Source organism: Vanellus vanellus (assembly GCF_965231255.1).
Source record: "Vanellus vanellus genome assembly, chromosome: 2".
NCBI classification, from domain to species: Eukaryota; Metazoa; Chordata; class Aves; order Charadriiformes; family Charadriidae; genus Vanellus; species Vanellus vanellus.
The window spans coordinates 21,260,099-21,276,583 of record NC_138906.1 but is presented as its reverse complement, the minus strand read 5'-3'; the positions used below and the strand labels follow the sequence as shown (position 1 = coordinate 21,276,583).

Below are 16,485 nucleotides of genomic sequence, written 5' to 3'. Positions count from 1 at the left end.
GCTATTCCCCCTCCCCGTTTCCCTATCCTTTTTTCTTTTTTTCATACTTTGGTCTTTTCCTTGCCTGTTTCAGATTCTCATGATTGCTGTCAATATGTCTTGCCCATCTTACTTACCAGTGTATCCAAAAGGCTGGGACTCAAACTCTAGGCTCTTCTTGTGGTTTCTCATTACATACTACCTGAGCATCTGTATTGGCTTCCTTCTGCATTGGCAAGAACATGCAACAGTGAGATTAAGTGCAGAACTAACACAATTTTTGTGTTTGGACACAAAGCAGTACAGATTAGCTGTAGCAGATGAGTTTATTTTTTCTCTCTCTTCAACTCTGGGCCAACAGCACATCTGTTTTCTCATTTTTCCTTGAGTAGCAGTCATAATGTTTTTTTTTTTTTTTTTTTTTGTTGGTAGTGGTTCTTCCCTAATGTACTTCAAAAATTTGTGGAACACATTGGATTTTGTTTTATCTTGCATCATTTCCATTGATGGTTATTGATGTTGGATGAGTAAATCCTTGTAACTTCAAAAAAAGTACCCTGCATCTTTTTATGTTACTTGTTCACAAAGTCCATTGTTAGGCCCTATCTTTAGTCTCTAATTCCTTTTTGTTACAACTAAAACTGCTTCTTTCCTGAACTGTTTTTCTTCCAAATATGTGATGTATAGTTGGAATTTTAGCAGTAAAAAACAATTTGAATTTTGTTGGTCTGTAGTTACAATGATTTTTTTTTTTCCCTTGCTAGATAATTACTGGTGCCATACAGATCACGTAGAGAGTTCCTGATGTTGTCTAGCTCTTAGTTTTCTGGGTTTTTTTTTGGTGGGTGTTGTGATTTGTGCCTATTTTCTGTGTTAACAGTTAGCCTAAAACTACTTTCATACAGGCTGCTACAGTATATTGTAAAATATAATGAGATCTGTATCAGATATTTCAGGGTTTAGGGTCACACCCTTAGTCTGAAAATTTTTTTGTGTTGTTCTCTTTCTTTACAGAACTCCACTTTTGCTGTCTTTATGTGGTCTATTTGGTTCAGGGAGATAGTGGTTGTGGATTTCAGGGGAATCAGAGAAATGCCCATAGTGCCATTGCTGCAGCAAACCTCCTGAAACTAATCTTACTTCACTGCCAACATCAGGCTAATTGTAACAGCATGGAATTTAAGAGGCAATCACTGACAGAGGACTCTCCCAACTTTCTTGACAAATCTGTAGCCAGTGCTGAGTTTGGTACTGCTGTGGCTAAACTGTCACCAGTTCCTGAGTAGGCTAGTTTTGAGCAATCCCTCCAAAATCAATACAACTACTAATTCCTTTTTCAGGTATCCTGCAATAATTTCACCCCCACCCCTCTTGCTATTCAATATAAAATGGGTTTATTTTTAAATGATACATTTTTTTAGATCAGCAGCTTTGTAAAGCATTTAACTCTGACTTTATCAATTTGGGAGGAAATGGGAAAGAAAAGTTGTTTTTTTGAGAAGTAGATACGGCAAACATTTCTTAAAACATTTGTTGCACGTTGTGAACAAATGTAAACATGTAATTAGGAAAAAAATGACAATGGTTGTTTCTCTTTTCAGAGAGGCTTAGTGCTAATTTCATTCTGTCTGTCAACTCGGGTTGGAATAGGGTGATTTTTAGAAAGATTTTGTTTCTTGTGAAGTCCTGAATTCTTCTCTGTGTGCGGCTGAATACATATAGAATGCTAGCATATGGAATTGGGGGAATATATAGGCCAATGAAAATTACCAGAAGGGAGAATTTATACTGTAGTCTTTCTTTTAAAGACACATGTCATTGGAGTTTTGCCAGGAGTTAGTACTTAATTTACACATTTTTTTCTATGCACTTGTTTTTTGTTATTGAACACTGCGAAATATGCAATATTACAAAGTACAGCAATCTTAAATGCAAGAAGAAACACAGCAGACACCAAAGCATGAGGCTTGTCAATCTAGAGACATTTGGCTGCTGTTTCCCTGAAATTTACCTGCTTCTGTGATAAAAACTATCACTTTATAGCATGAATCCACTGAATGACTTGAATAGTGGGTTAACTAACAGGAAAGCTTTTCTTACACAGTTGCTTCCAAAAAGAAATGGACTAGTAGTTGCTCTCCTATTTAGTAGATGTTTGTTATTCCTTGGATAGTTACGGAGGGATAATATCTGTTTATTTTATGTGAGTTTTATTTGTCTCTTTCAGGTTCATTTGAAAGTATGTGGTAATTGAATATAATTACTGCTTTTAGGAATGCCTTTTGAGGTGATTAAAAAATAAGTGCATTTGGCGTTTCTTGATCTGCCTAGTAGTAAAGGCAGCTGTTAGACTGTTATTTCAGTACTTGCTGCAACAATGAGAAATTTCTGTACAACTCTTAGGTTTGATTCTGTAAGCAGGGAATGTTGGGTAGCTGTTAGGAGTAAACTATTTCTGAAATTACTTTGTTTTATAAGGTCTTTCTTGCCTCATCCTCCCTTCTGTCTTTGCTTTTGCAAAGAAGGTTTACTTTTTGAATCTTTGAAGGAAAAATATTGACAGAAACATAAAGGCAGCTTTGCAAAATGTATATTTTGCTATTAAAGAAAGTAAGATATTTGTGTGTGTTGAGTAAAATTTCCTTACAGAGTCAAAAGCTTTGTGTAACGTTTTGCTTTTTTCCCAATGACTTTGGGAGAAATCCAGGTACTCTCTTCCCTTAAGAGCTTGGAAGAGCAGTGCTGCTGTAGGTGGTGAGACAGAGTGTTTTACACTTCCTCGTGCCAGAGGTTTCAGAGGAGGTGTAGCAATTGCATGGATTTGCAAATGGATGAAAGTCTTCGGTTTTCTGCTTTGTGAAAGAAAGATAAAGGTTCTCGGGCTTCTGGAATTGTCTGTCTGTCTAAGAGAACGTAGAAGTATGAGAAGCTCAGCTTTAGAGAGAACTTACTTTCCGTGTTGGAACAGGAAGATGAACCTTCTTTGGCCCCGTTTGGTATGGAAGATTAGGAAGCGGGTTTTACATTTCTCATGACTATTGCAGGAAGGATAGAAGTTCATTGAGCTTGTTAAAATGGGTGGGCAGTCCACCATGTTCTGTTTAAACTTAATAACATAGCTGGTAATTTGTTACCATTTTTTAGTCATTTTACTGTAAAGTGTTTTAAGGGGTCCTGAAACACAGACCTTAAATGTAGTATGTAGTGTTGAAAAACAGAGCCTACATCCTTACTAAATAGAATGCTTATATCACTTTTCTTTTTGAGCTTTAGTGAAGAGAAAAATTACGGATCCTAAGGCAAAACTCTGGGAAAAAAAAAAAACAAACCACAGAACAGTAACTGAAGCTTGAGTTTTATAGGGTTTATGTTGAACTCTCTATTTATAGAGGTACCTTACTTTTGAAGTTACGCTTAATATAGTTACTCAGATGAGGTTGATAGATCATGACCTTGTTTGTTCCTCAGATGTAAATATGTCAGATCATGGTAAGGAAAGCTAAAAAGCAGCCAGTCTCAGACCCTGTCAAACAACTGATATCTATCTGTATGCGCTACCTTGATGTACAAAGGGAGCAAGGCAAAGAATTAAGTAGGATTATCCTCTTTCTAATCCTTCAAATGTTAGGATATAGGGTATGATTTTAGGATATATTAGCTATTTGGTTTAATGCTTTTTAAAAGTCTTGTGGAAAACCATACAAGAATGACTTACCTACCCTGCAGTCTTGCATGTTAACAAAAATGCTTTAGTTAGTTGATGTCTCATGTTAAGTGTTGTTCTAAATACCTCTGTAAAAGGCTGTTCTGATCTCAGAATTTCACTCATTTTCATGTCTTTCTAAGTAATACTGGTTTTGCATTATATCCTTTTTATTTTTTGTTTCAGTGGTATCTCAGTCCATTTTTCTTAAACTGTATTTTCTACTACCCATGATTGATGTTCTTTTTATTTATTATTCTACTTATTCTCTGCCTCACTGAAAGTAGGTTGTGATACAATTGCAATAAGTCAGTTACAGTTTAAATGTAGGCAATTTATTTATTTTTTTTTTTAAAGTTTCTCTTTTCTCATCTTGTAATGGTATTTCTGCAGAGGTAGCAGTGTATTGTTGATATTTGTTACCTCAATAAGGTTCTCTCTCATTTGGAAACAGACACTTCACTGCCCCTCACTGGAGAATACTTCCATTAAGAATCTATACTTAAATTGTTAAATTTTACACATAAATGTGATATATATATGTCTCTCTAAATGGCATTTCAGTAATTAGGACAGAAAAAATGGAAAGAGATTTAGTTTTGCCTGATGTTTCATCCTGGAATGCTGGTGAGAGGTTGCAGTCATGTCTAGTATAGTAGTGAGCTTTCGTACAGCATGTATCCCTGTTTATTGGCCACATGTTTAAAAAAAAATAATCAAATAATGAGAAAGATTTTGGATTCTTTTTGTCTTAATTTATCTCCTTCTATTTTACTGAGAATGTTTTTGAAAATATTATAAATTCCATAGTATCCAAGTAAAACAAATAAATTGACAGAAAAGTTAAGGAAAGATTTTCTTGTACTAGACAGGTTGTTTTCCTTTTAGCTTGTTTTTGAGGTTGAAATGGGTTTGATACACTAATTTAATCTTTGTTTACAGAAGGTTCTTGCTTGATTAGTTTCTAAGATGTTTATGGGGCTGTCCAAGTCATGCTGAAATTAAGGCAGAATTCTGTTAAACACCATATTTAGTTAAAAGTAACTAAGCATCACATGAATATTGAAGCATGCTATGTGACTTCTGAATATTCTTTACACCAAATGTACAAATAAAATTTCAGGTTTGCAGTTTTTCTGTATGTAATTTTGTAGACATATGCATGTGTATATCATATGGTATCTTGTATCATTAGGCACTCGGTCTAATTTGATGTCTCTGAATGCCGCTGATGCAGGTAATGTTAAATAAATGTGAAAATGATTGCAACCTAAAAGGACATAAACACAAACTTGAAAGCAAGGAAAAACTTGAAGCCTAGTGGTATTAATCTTTGGCTGTTTAACCGTTTGGCTAGCTGAATAGTGATACAGAATTTAAGTAAATTAGTATTTCTACTGCTTTAGTGTTGGTGAGGTGTTACACAGATCCCAAGTGTCTACCAGGTGGTCTCCTTTTGCAAACAAACATAATTAGGCTTTTTATAAAGAAGTTCTTGTATAAGCTTAGATGCAAAATCCACTAGTTCTCACCCTATAATCTTCAGTGAGTAACAATTTATTTGTATGCTTCTTATGTTAAGTATTTTCTCTTTGATAGACATGCTATATTTGTGATGAACAAGGCAGAGAAAGTAAAGCAGCCACTGGTGCTTGTATGACATGTAATAAACATGGATGTCGACAAGCTTTTCATGTAACATGGTGAGTATATTTTATTATTTAACATATCTGATGTTCCAGAAAGAATCAATGCACACAATGTAATGAATAAACTATTTAGTATGCTTTTGAGTGAAGAAGTAAAGTGGTTTGTATAGAAATATCTAAGTTTATTATAGTAGAGTTTACTAACAATATGGCAGTGGCAACATAGACATTGCTATGAGCTGCAAGAGCTGTCTGATAATACTTCCTTGGGTTGTATTAAATGCTGTGTGCTCCTTTGAGTAAGGTTTAGTGTTTGGTGTTTTTTTTTTTTTTTGTCTTACGTTGTTTTCCTTAGGATATTTTATAGGATACAGGAATATGAAGACATTGTTTGTTTACCTGCTAACTGATTTGATGTTTACTTGTGGTAAATCAGTGGGAAAAATTATTAAGCTATACATAAAAATGCACGAGACTCACCCCTTCTGGAACAGATTTCCAAACATTTGGGGGTAATTCACCTCACTGGTTTTATCTAAATGATACACATCTATCCTGAACTATTCGTTTGGGTTTCATGTATAGCTGTTGGAGAAAAACAGCTGTGTCCACCATCTGATTCATTCCACTTTAAGATATTTGGGTTTGCTTGCATTCAGGAGGTACTTGTCCCACTTTATGGACTTCTAAAAGAGGCTGGATAATTAGATCAAACCACATGTCAACAGGCAAAAGGAGTTCCACCCCAAAATTTACAGGCATTATTTGTTTTTTCAAATTCAGCAGAAGCTAATTTGCAATAAATAGATAGCAGATTTACACACTCTCAAGCTACGTAGTCTGTGGATTTACTGTCTGTTTTATGAGTGCCCCAGTATGCTTCTTCGTGACCAGCACAGTCAGGTGTTTGCACACCTACTTAAATTAATTAAATTTATTTTCTTTGATATAATCAAGGGATACTTTGAATGTCTTGTACAGATCTTAAAGGATATAATTCTGTAGTTTAGATGCTGATTTCTTGGCAACGCTTCTTTTTTTTTCTTCTAATTACTTGACTGTCTAACAGGTTTTACTCTTATAAGCATCTAATTTTTCATTGGATGTGATCAATGTCATTTCTTTTTATGGTGAAAATGGATTGTGTTCCTCAAAGCGTGCATACCATGTAAAGAAGTTACAGATGTGAAGAAATGTATACATTCAAGTGTTTGTATGAACAGGTCTCTTCTTTCAAACACTTGGATGCTACAAGAGTCCTTTTAATCTTTTTTCTTTATTCCAAAACCCTGTTTTCAGTGAATGCCATAAAGAATATGAGAATTGGCTCCAAAATTAAAATATTTATCTTCCCAATTTTTAGAAATTTTTTGATTCTAAAAAACACAGGTATGTACTATAAAATGATATCTAGTCAGAGTGTGCTGTGACTGAGGATATTGAGAGGCTTCTGCAATATTTAAAAAATGGAAGGAAAATGTGAAAACTACAGAAGGCAGAGATCCAGGGTGAGGTGTATCAGTATTGGGTTAACACAACTAATGTCTAAGGAAGAATGAGCTTGAGTCCATCTGGTTTTGTATGGCAAGCTTAGAATGATAGATCTTTGCTTAAAGAGATCCTGTTAAATGTTTTCTGTAGTTGGCATCTGCTGTAGGTGTGCATGTATTTAGGAAGCAGTATTTCTGGATTGCCCAAGAACATAATGTATAAATGAGGGGAAAGTGATATTACAAAGCAATGAAAATAAGGTGCCTTATATATTGTTCTTTCATTTAAATACTCCCGTGCATCATTTTGACTGTAACATTGCATTATTATGCTAATGAAAATGATATGGAAAATGAAACTGAATATTTGGTTTTTAATGTTTAAGTTGGTTTTGATAAAGAAAATAAATCAACATTACAAATGGGGAAAAGCATATTTGATTTGAAAAAAATGTAGTAGAATAAAGTAATAATTAGCCCAGGCAAGGAAAATTGTAAGTCTTATTCTTTTTAAAAGAAATTAACCTGCCACAGTCTTTTAAACCAATAAATATGGTTTGATTTATTATGTCATTGAAGTTCTATTTAAAAAAAAAAAAAAAAGTAATTTTCCTGGCAAAGCAGAGAAGGATGTATGCAACTTCAGAAAAACTTCTCCTTTGGATCTACAGTATGGTTTTGTTAAAAACTGTTCTTACTATAGATAATTTTTGGCTTGAATTTGAGCTAAGAATCATTGTAAATTGCTTAGTTTGTTTAGTTGTGGGAGTAGCTGCCTAATAAGTATAGATTTTCAAGCTATAAGCTTGTGTGAGTGGCTTAAAGACTATGAAAAAGGCATCAGGCCAAAGTATAAACCATACATGTTTTTCACTGGGCTACAGAGGTCGGTTATGTGCTTGCATGCCATTAGAAGTCACTTGTGTGGAAATCTCTTCTATTAAATGCAGATATAAGTATCCGTACATTATCAGCTGTGATACTGTGGTACAAGTTGATGTAAAATTGCTTCTCTTGAATGTTGTTTGGTTTCTTTTTAGTGCACAGTTTGCAGGACTTCTTTGTGAAGAAGAAGGCAACGGTGCAGATAACGTCCAATACTGTGGCTACTGTAAATACCATTTTAGTAAACTGGTATGTATTTCTTAAATTCTATAAATAAATGTCACTTATTTTTTCACTCTGAATTGCAATTAACACTAGAAGCATTATTTTCATGTAGCTCAGAAAGTAGATTCTGTGTCATTAAAACAATGTTTTAATCACAGTTACAGAAATACTAGCTGAAAATGTTTTTATAAGTGGTTACTTTCTAGTGTGGTTTTTTCCCCTCTGCCCGAAATAGCATGTGCATTTAGTGTTTTTTTCATTAGGTTCCTGTACTGTTTTCTTTTGCGATTTATTGCAAAATTAGTTGTCTTCTAGGAATTTAGTCCATTTTGGAATAATCTAGAAAATATTATTTGTTATCCTGTATATTAGAGTTTAAATAAGTCCTCCATTTCTTTCTACTTCTGTTACTCTTTTTTTTTTTTTTTTTTAGTGTTTTTTCCCCTTTTGTTCTATCTCTCACCATGTAGCCAGTGGGTATTCCCTGTCTGTAAGTTCTCTGAAACACAACCTCAAGGAAATGACTTGAGGTTTGCTTTTTAAAAAAAACCCACTCAAACAAAAAACTTAGAAATTTCTCAGTTATTTCAGTATGTTTTGGAACAGACCTCTGGAGTTTTTCCTGTCACTTCTTAATACCAGTTTGACAGTTCCAGATATCTGTTTCTCTGTGTGTGTGTGTGTGTGTGTGTGGACTTGAAGGACTTACTGATGTTTTAAAAAATGTTATTTATGAATATTGAATTACGAAAATTTAAATTCATGAACTTAACTATACTTACAGCAGTATCTGAACTTAAAACTTGCTGATTACTTGTTTTCGCTGCTAAAAAAGGTGAATACTTGGGTGACTTTTGCATCGGTTGTAATGAGGTAAAAACACAGGGCGAAAGAACCTTTTTAGCTTTCTAGAAGATAAGCTTGGTGAGGTTAGCTCTGTGCTCTTGTGAATATTGATGAGTTTGCTTCATAATGAAGATAAGTCAGGGCTTTCTAGGCCCTTACTAAACTAAGATTATTTTTTTTTAATTGTCTTGAGCTAAGTATACAAAAAGAACAAAAATGCTCTGTTGCTTAGCAGTGAAGGCAAGCTCTTATACTATTATGCATTTGTTTTGTATGTTCCAGTACAGCTATGATTGAGAACATGTATGTTTATTTAAAAAGCAAGTTTAATGCTAAAGACATAACTCCATACTTGACGTGTAATTAGTTAGCTTTCCATTATGAAACTGTAGTGGTAAGAACAGTAAAGACTGGCAAGATGGCATAAGTGTTTTAGTGTTTCTCTAGGATTATTGTGACTGTTGATGCCTGGTAAATACAGGTGTTTAGTATTTGCTACTGAAAATGGTGGGTGGGGTATATCTACTATACCACTGAAAACTTTGGTTGGCAAACCACTAACTTGAAGTGTCTTTATGAAGCTACTTCAGTTATGATAAAATAACAAGCATTTTGAATACTGGCCTAGCATAAAGTATTTGCAGTCCCAGACTAGGCTCTCAAACATTACAGAAAAACGGGCAATTATATCTGCCACTTGTAAATGCATGCATGACCATAGCATTCTGTATCCTATTTTTTAAACCATTTTAATGAAAATATTGCAGACAGGTCACGTGAATAATAAATCGTGATGCTATAAAACAGCTACCTCACAATGCATTTCAAGCATGGGCCAGTGCTAGCGCTGTGGCTTCACGTGATACTCATTTGAGCAACATCTTTTCTGTTTTATGTTAGGAAAACTTGAAAATGTGTCTAGCGCCTTTTAACCTTTAAAAAGTGGCATACCTCATTTCTTTTTGGAAAGCATATGTTGCAAATTTGTGTAAAAGTCAATATAAGGATAGGCTTTTTTCCTGGTATGCGTTAGGTAGTCTTGTTAATTTTCTTAGTGTTAGTAATTTGTCAGTTTTCCAGTAACTGAAGGGTTTTTTTTCTTCAAGCAGTAGGGCTTCTTATCAGATGAAATGCTTTATACTTTTTATTTATTCAAATGGTTCCTTTTCTCTATCCATAAATATATTTTCTCTTTTTAGAAAAAGAGCAAACGGGGATCTAATAGGTCATATGATCAAAGTTTAAGTGATTCTTCCTCTCACTCTCAGGATAAACATCATGAGAAGGAGAAAAAAGTAAGTGGATTTGTCGTTGCTAATTATGTGGCACATCTGCTTAATAGTAGTACTTTCTGATAAATTTAATTTTTGCTGAAAAGTGTGAAGGAAATCTTGTTCCTGAAACACTGAATAATAAATAACACAGATGATAAACTGGAGGTACTAGGGTCCAATGAGGAAACATCTTCAGGTGCACTTGTGCATGCACCTCCCTATTCCTGTTTATCATCAGTTTTGGGATACACACTGAAATGTATCCATTGGGAAGGCTGTTTCCATGCAGCTTTTGTTGCTTAGTTTTCCATTGGAGATTTTTTTGTGTAGCCTTTGTCACTAGGTGGGAAGGAAATACAGGAGTAGACGTTTTAGCAAGTGTGCTGATAAACAGATGCATCTAGGTTGTTTTTTTTTTTGTTTTTTTTTGTTTCAACCTGCTATATCTTTTTCTCTTCATCAAAGAACTGACATCTCTTGTTGACACAATTTACTGGTACTGGTGGTCAAGCCCACTGTGGTGGCAGAATACCTTGTCATTCACTTGGGAATCTTCTTGTGATGGTACAAAGAACATAACTGTCTGCTAATTTCTATTGTTGTTGTATTCTTTTAACAATTTAACTTTATGTATTTTTACAAAAGAATTTTAAATTTATAATGATTATTACTTTACGTTTTTATTACTGCTGGATTAATAGTTGTCTATGGGAAATTTGTCATCTAAATCCAACCCAGGATGGTAACAGACAGTAGCACAATAATGCAAATTTGCTTTGGCTCTTTTTTAGCCCTCTAATAATACATGCAAAACTGCTCACCTGCATGCATCCTGTACAACTAACTTAAGAGGCTTTTCTGCAGGTGTGGGTAGAATTAGTTTTGCATTGTTCAAAATCCTAAAAATTTAAATCAAAGAGGGTATTGACCAAATGTGTATTATATGAAGGAGCTATATTTATAGTGACAGGAAATTGAGTAACAAATGTCAGTCTTCGGAACCTTAGTCTCCTTAATATTTGATTTGTTTTTTAAACTCACTTCCACGTTGAATGGATGTTGTTCTCCATTGTTCTTCGATAATCTTCTAAAAAGTGTCTTTAGATCTGGTTAATGGTGTGGGTGAATAGTTCCATCTTCATCTGGTAATGCAGGAGGGAGTGTGCATTGCGATGTGGTTGTACCTCTAAATCTAAATTTATGACTAAAATAACAAAAAATGGTGTTTTGGCAGATCTATTTTTCTTAGTAACACATCAGTAGGAAAAACAAAAGACGACAGAATTACATGCAAGGTAAAACCTTACCAACATTTGCCATATTTTTTTTTCTTAGTTTGCTTAGTTTTTCACCAGTACCATATTTCAGGTCATGTTTTCTCAAAATACATGCGTGGATTTTTACTCACACTGACAAAACTTTAAAGTTGAATTTGAAGAAACTTTAAGGTGTGAGCATGAAGCCCAATTTCAGTTTTCTATGTCTGAGCAGTGCGAAAAACCTGTGGTTTGGAGTTTTTTTTTCTTTTTTTTTTTTGTTGGTTGGTTGGTTGTTTTTTTTTTTTTTTGCGACTTTGGAGATACTGTGCTTCTTCAGGTCATAATACCTGTAAAATTTTCAGGGAATACTTGGAGGGCCTTTCGAACAAAGTGTGTTCAGCCAACATATCAGCTGTTTCTTCTGCTGGCTGCTTGGCTTCTCCTGCTCTGGAAGTGTTTTGTTGTGGATCTAGAAATAGTTAATGTTGTGGCTTGCCTTTGCAAGTCCTGGCCTTTTTCTGTGACTTGAAGTTAGCTAGAAATAGGTTATTAAAGTTTCTTCTACCTTTCATGAACTGAAACGTGGTAATCCAGAAGATCTCATGATCTGTAATGCCAAGTGAAGCAATGCAGTTTGAAGCACTGACCTATTATTTCACATTCAGAGGTTCTTGTGGCACATTATAGCATGTTCACTTACCAAGTTTAGTTTGCTTTATATGTTGTGTAATAGCAGAACACTATTCTCGTTAAAACCACCAAGTGGTGAAAAAAGTTGCAGTTTTCCTAAAGGTGTTAATCACCTAACTTGTCGCTACAGATTTTTTGTTTGGCCTTTTTAATCTTACATGTTTTATAATTCAAGAATGACCTGTGCTTTGCAAAATGCTAATCTTCAGTCAATGAACCGTATGTGGTATGGAGGCTCATTCTTTTGGTAAATTTGATTACCTTCTGCATGTAATGTCTTATTTGATATAGTGTATCAAATATACAGTGTATCTTGGAGGAGTGGGGTCATTTTTTAGGGTGACTTTCCTTATTTCCCTCTTCTGTAAATCTGTTTGGAATCTAGATTGTTGTCGTATTACAGCAAATATATATGTCTTTCTTCCCAGATACAGTGGTGTCTCCTCCTCTCCTCCCAGTAAGGGCACTCTTAATTTCTACTTTATCTTTCATCTTGTTTTTTTTGAAATTTGGATAATCTGATCTTTACACACCCTTACAGCTTTCCCTTTTGCCAGGCAGAAGCTGTATGAGTTGAGGATTGGAACCGTTTTTATTGCTCAGACCTCAAAAGCTATCCATTTGCATATAAAATAGTATTCTGCAATAAGAAGAGGTTGGTCTGAAAATGCTGATATGGGTAGCTGTCATTTTTGTAAACAGATACTGAGTTGAATGCATGCGTTTTCCTTGCTAGTATGTATTTAGTATCTTCTGGGCACGGTTCTTAGAAAATCGATAGCTAATATAATAATGTAATAATTTAAAAAAAAACCAAACCAACCCACAACAAACCTTTTGTATGATTTAATTTTAATGAAGAATTTGAAGCTACAGAATAAGTAACTTAGTTATATTCTGATTACCGCTGCACTAAGTATTGTTAGTTTCTATGGCTGAGAAGTTATTTAGAAATTATTAGAGATGAGGCTGTGTGCGTCAGAAGTAGGGTTGGTAGTATGTTGCTTGACATCCTGTTGTAATATCCCTTTTCCAGGGCTGAGGTGTTTACCTCAAACTTTTTAGGGAAAAACTTCGGCCAGCATGAGGCTGTGGAAGAATACCTTGCTTTGCTAATGTCCTTGGCAGCCTTATGTTTGGAAGGGGCTAAAGAAGGACCTCAACATGTCTGGGATTGACTTTGGTGTAAAGGAAGTGTTTCTTGCCACTTATGTGAAAATTAGGCAAGCTTATTACCATCCTATGTTTGTCTTCTGAAAAATCTGCATTTACCACATAGAAAATAACTACTATGTAGCAGCTGAATTACACAAATTCCTTTTCTGCTAGAAATGCTTTTGTCTGGGCTGAGCAGGAAGGAGAAATTTAAAACTCTTTGCTGTTATGGCTTGTATAATGCAAAATAAACAAAAATGGGCTTGTGACCGAAGACCGAAAATGTGTTAGAAGTGGTGATTGAAGAGGCAAAAATAACAAAATAGTGACAAGGAGCCCCAGGGCACTATTACAGAAGTTGGATGGTGTCAGTCTGAGGACAACCTAAGATGCAGGAGCCAGGACAAGTGTTCTAAACACTGAGCTACAGGCTAAAGTGAATTCATTATGGGCTTCTCTTTGCTGCTTGTCCTGTTCCTAAAGGAAAGTTACACCATCTCTGATTTTGAGGGGAGAAACTTGAACATCTAAGAAGAGTTTGAGGCAGCGTGTGACATTCAGCGTGTTCCCCTGTAGCCGTGGGTTTGGTTATTAGGCCCATGGGAAGGGAAAATTTAAAACACACCTCTGCTGACTGAAAGTTTCCATAGGCTAGCCGTGTGTTGGTTTGTGAACTGCATTCTGAAATGCCCAGACTTTCCCAGTATGTTGTGAAAGAGCCTACATTCATATGTCAGGCCTATTAATTTCATTTGGGAGAAAGGCACTTGTTGCTTTTTAATGTATTTTAATGCTTTATGTGGGCTGTTACAAATCAAGTCCTAAACACTCGGATCAAGTGTTCATTATGTGTTCCTCACTATCTGTATAACCGACTGTGAGAAGACAAAATTGACCTGTCATGCATCACATAAGATTCTGTGGCAAAAACAGGAATAAACTGTGGTTCTTTGGGTTACCATTCAGCTGCATAAGCAATGGTTTCCTTTTCTCTTCTTGGAAAAAAAAAAAAAATTCTGATTTAGTCCTGAAGGATCAATTTGTAGTACTGTATAAAGCAGAGTGTTGCAAATGCAATTCTAATTATGTCATTCCTCAGTTAATTGCCTCGTTTCACTGGGGGTTTTATGTAGCATTTTAGGTAAAAAAGCTCCAGACTCATGTCAGTAATACAGTATCACACTGGATTTTTTTCTATGATTCTATGATTTTTATTAACTTTTTAAGTTTTGTTAATCGGATTAATAGATGTGACAGTTTAATGCTCTCAACTGTTCTTGACACATGAAAAAAAATTGTAAGAATGCTAAAGATAAGTAGAAAAAAAGTGTTTTGCAAAAACTTTGGAATTACTTCAATTTTAATTATTGAAGTAGTGCTAGATAAATATTATTCAAATGAGAATTGAGTGGTATGGATGCTAATGGTGATGCTTATCCATGACTTCTTCCAAATTCTCTTCAGTCAGAGGGAAAGAAGAATACCTCTAAAACACCTCTAAAAACTGGTCAATAAGTATATACTGTATGTAGCTCAGTGTGTAGATGGTCTTTAATATCTACCTATGAGCTGCAGAACCTGGTTCCTGTTTCTGAAGACTCGAGTTTTTGTGTGGGTTCCCTGGTGTTCAAAAGGGCATGACTTCATGCAGCAGTCTTTTACTTTTGGTGCTAACAAATAATATTTCTGTTTCTGGACACCTGCTCTTCACTGACTTTGTAGGAGTGTAATTTTTTCTTTTTTAACATACTACTTCATGTCAAATTGTGTTGAAAGTCTAATTATTTGGGAGGACTGACATAGTGTGACTGTGTAAGCAAAATTTAATTAGAAAGCTACTCTATCTGAGTGTATTCAGTAATATATATCTTTAAATCTGCAGGATTAAAAGCAAAGATGGCATCTTGTTGTTTGATTTGTTGCCTGCTAAAGTTCTGTGTTAACTTGGTGCTGTATTCTGTGTCAGCCTGATAATAAACTGCATGTAATCTACTGGAACTGGCACCAGTTGGTATACACGGCACAGCAAAATGATCTTTTGTGAAGGTCGGGAAGAACTATATAAGCTTATTATTTAAATTTTCTTATATTTTAGTAAGAGGAAAAGCAGAAACTTCTGTTTCAATTATCATGCTTGTCACCTCATATTTTTCTAACCTTACAGTAACACATCATATATAATATGGAAAGAGTGTACCCTTTAGTGTACCTTAGTGTATCCCTTTTAGTGTACCTTATCACAACAAACACCTCATAATAGTATAAAGCTTGGCACCTGGGATTAGTTCATTATTGTAAAATCAAAATGACAAACACACCACCTCAGGTATACCTAAGAAGTACTCTGTAAGATATAGCATTTTGTAAGGCTGCATTAGCTGCAGCTGTCCCTTTTCCCTCAAAGTACACATTTTAGTCTTCTGCTTTTCACCGTGAAAGAAAACAAACTCAAAACCTGACGCCTGCAGAACCTGTGCATGAAATAGTAGTGATTAGTAGCAGTGTCAATTGTCTCTGTAGACTGTAAAACTCAAATTCCAGGGGTGGCAAAATCCTCAAACATTTATCTGAAGAAATTCTGTTATTTCTTTCTTTCATGGAGCTACTACTTCACTGTGGTTTTTATAGGCGTCTCTGGAGGAATTCTGGGAGAGTCAGAATATTGAGTAGATCTGTACTGTAGTAGGTTTGTACTGTGCTCCTCAAACAAGTGGGATGTTTTAAAGAAAAAACCCACAATGTTAGTCCAGATGTCTTCCTTAGTTTGCATGGATCAACCAAAAGACTTTCTGTTTCATTGAAAAACTGCTGTGATATACTTGAGGTATTATTAGGTGTTACTCTTACTTATTTTGTTATTTATTTTTTTTTCTGTCCTCAAACCAGGACAACACATTACTTATTTCAGTTTCATTAATATCTTCACAAAATTTTAAGAAAAGACTTTTTGTCTGACTGTGCTTTTGATCTTTCTACAAGTTCAGTATGCTGAACATACTCCTCAATGTTTGTACTCTGCCGCATAGTGAGATAGAGGAGAGTAACTTTTGAATAACTGGGGTAAAAAGTAAGCTGAACTTTGAAGAAAAGCGAACATTTCTTGCTTGAGAAAATTATGTAATGTTGTTTGTATTAATTTGAAAGCTAAGTGACACTTGAATGTTAAAAATAGGTCATTAAGGTTTCTGCTTGTTTCTGTTTGAGAAATACATCTTCCTGCACTTCAATTCTGTGATTATAACTGTGAGAGATGTAGAAGCAAGAGGTGCTTAAAGATATTATTTTTCTTTGCTTTGGATCCTAGATTAGTACAAGATTATTAGTACTTTA

At 34.8% G+C, this 16,485-nt stretch overlaps 1 protein-coding gene across 4 annotated transcripts in view; it reads left to right on the top strand.

The window, feature by feature from the left end:
• MLLT10 (MLLT10 histone lysine methyltransferase DOT1L cofactor) overlaps window positions 1-16,485 on the top strand; it is a 136,784-nt gene that overhangs the window by 35,992 nt on the left and 84,307 nt on the right. For all 4 annotated transcript variants that reach the window (XM_082499296.1, XM_082499295.1, XM_082499294.1 and 1 more), the window contains 3 exons: window positions 5,282-5,385; window positions 7,862-7,955; window positions 9,977-10,072. In XM_082499296.1, coding sequence (XP_082355422.1) covers window positions 5,282-5,385; window positions 7,862-7,955; window positions 9,977-10,072 — 294 coding nt within the window. The remainder of the gene's footprint in view (window positions 1-5,281; window positions 5,386-7,861; window positions 7,956-9,976; window positions 10,073-16,485) is intronic.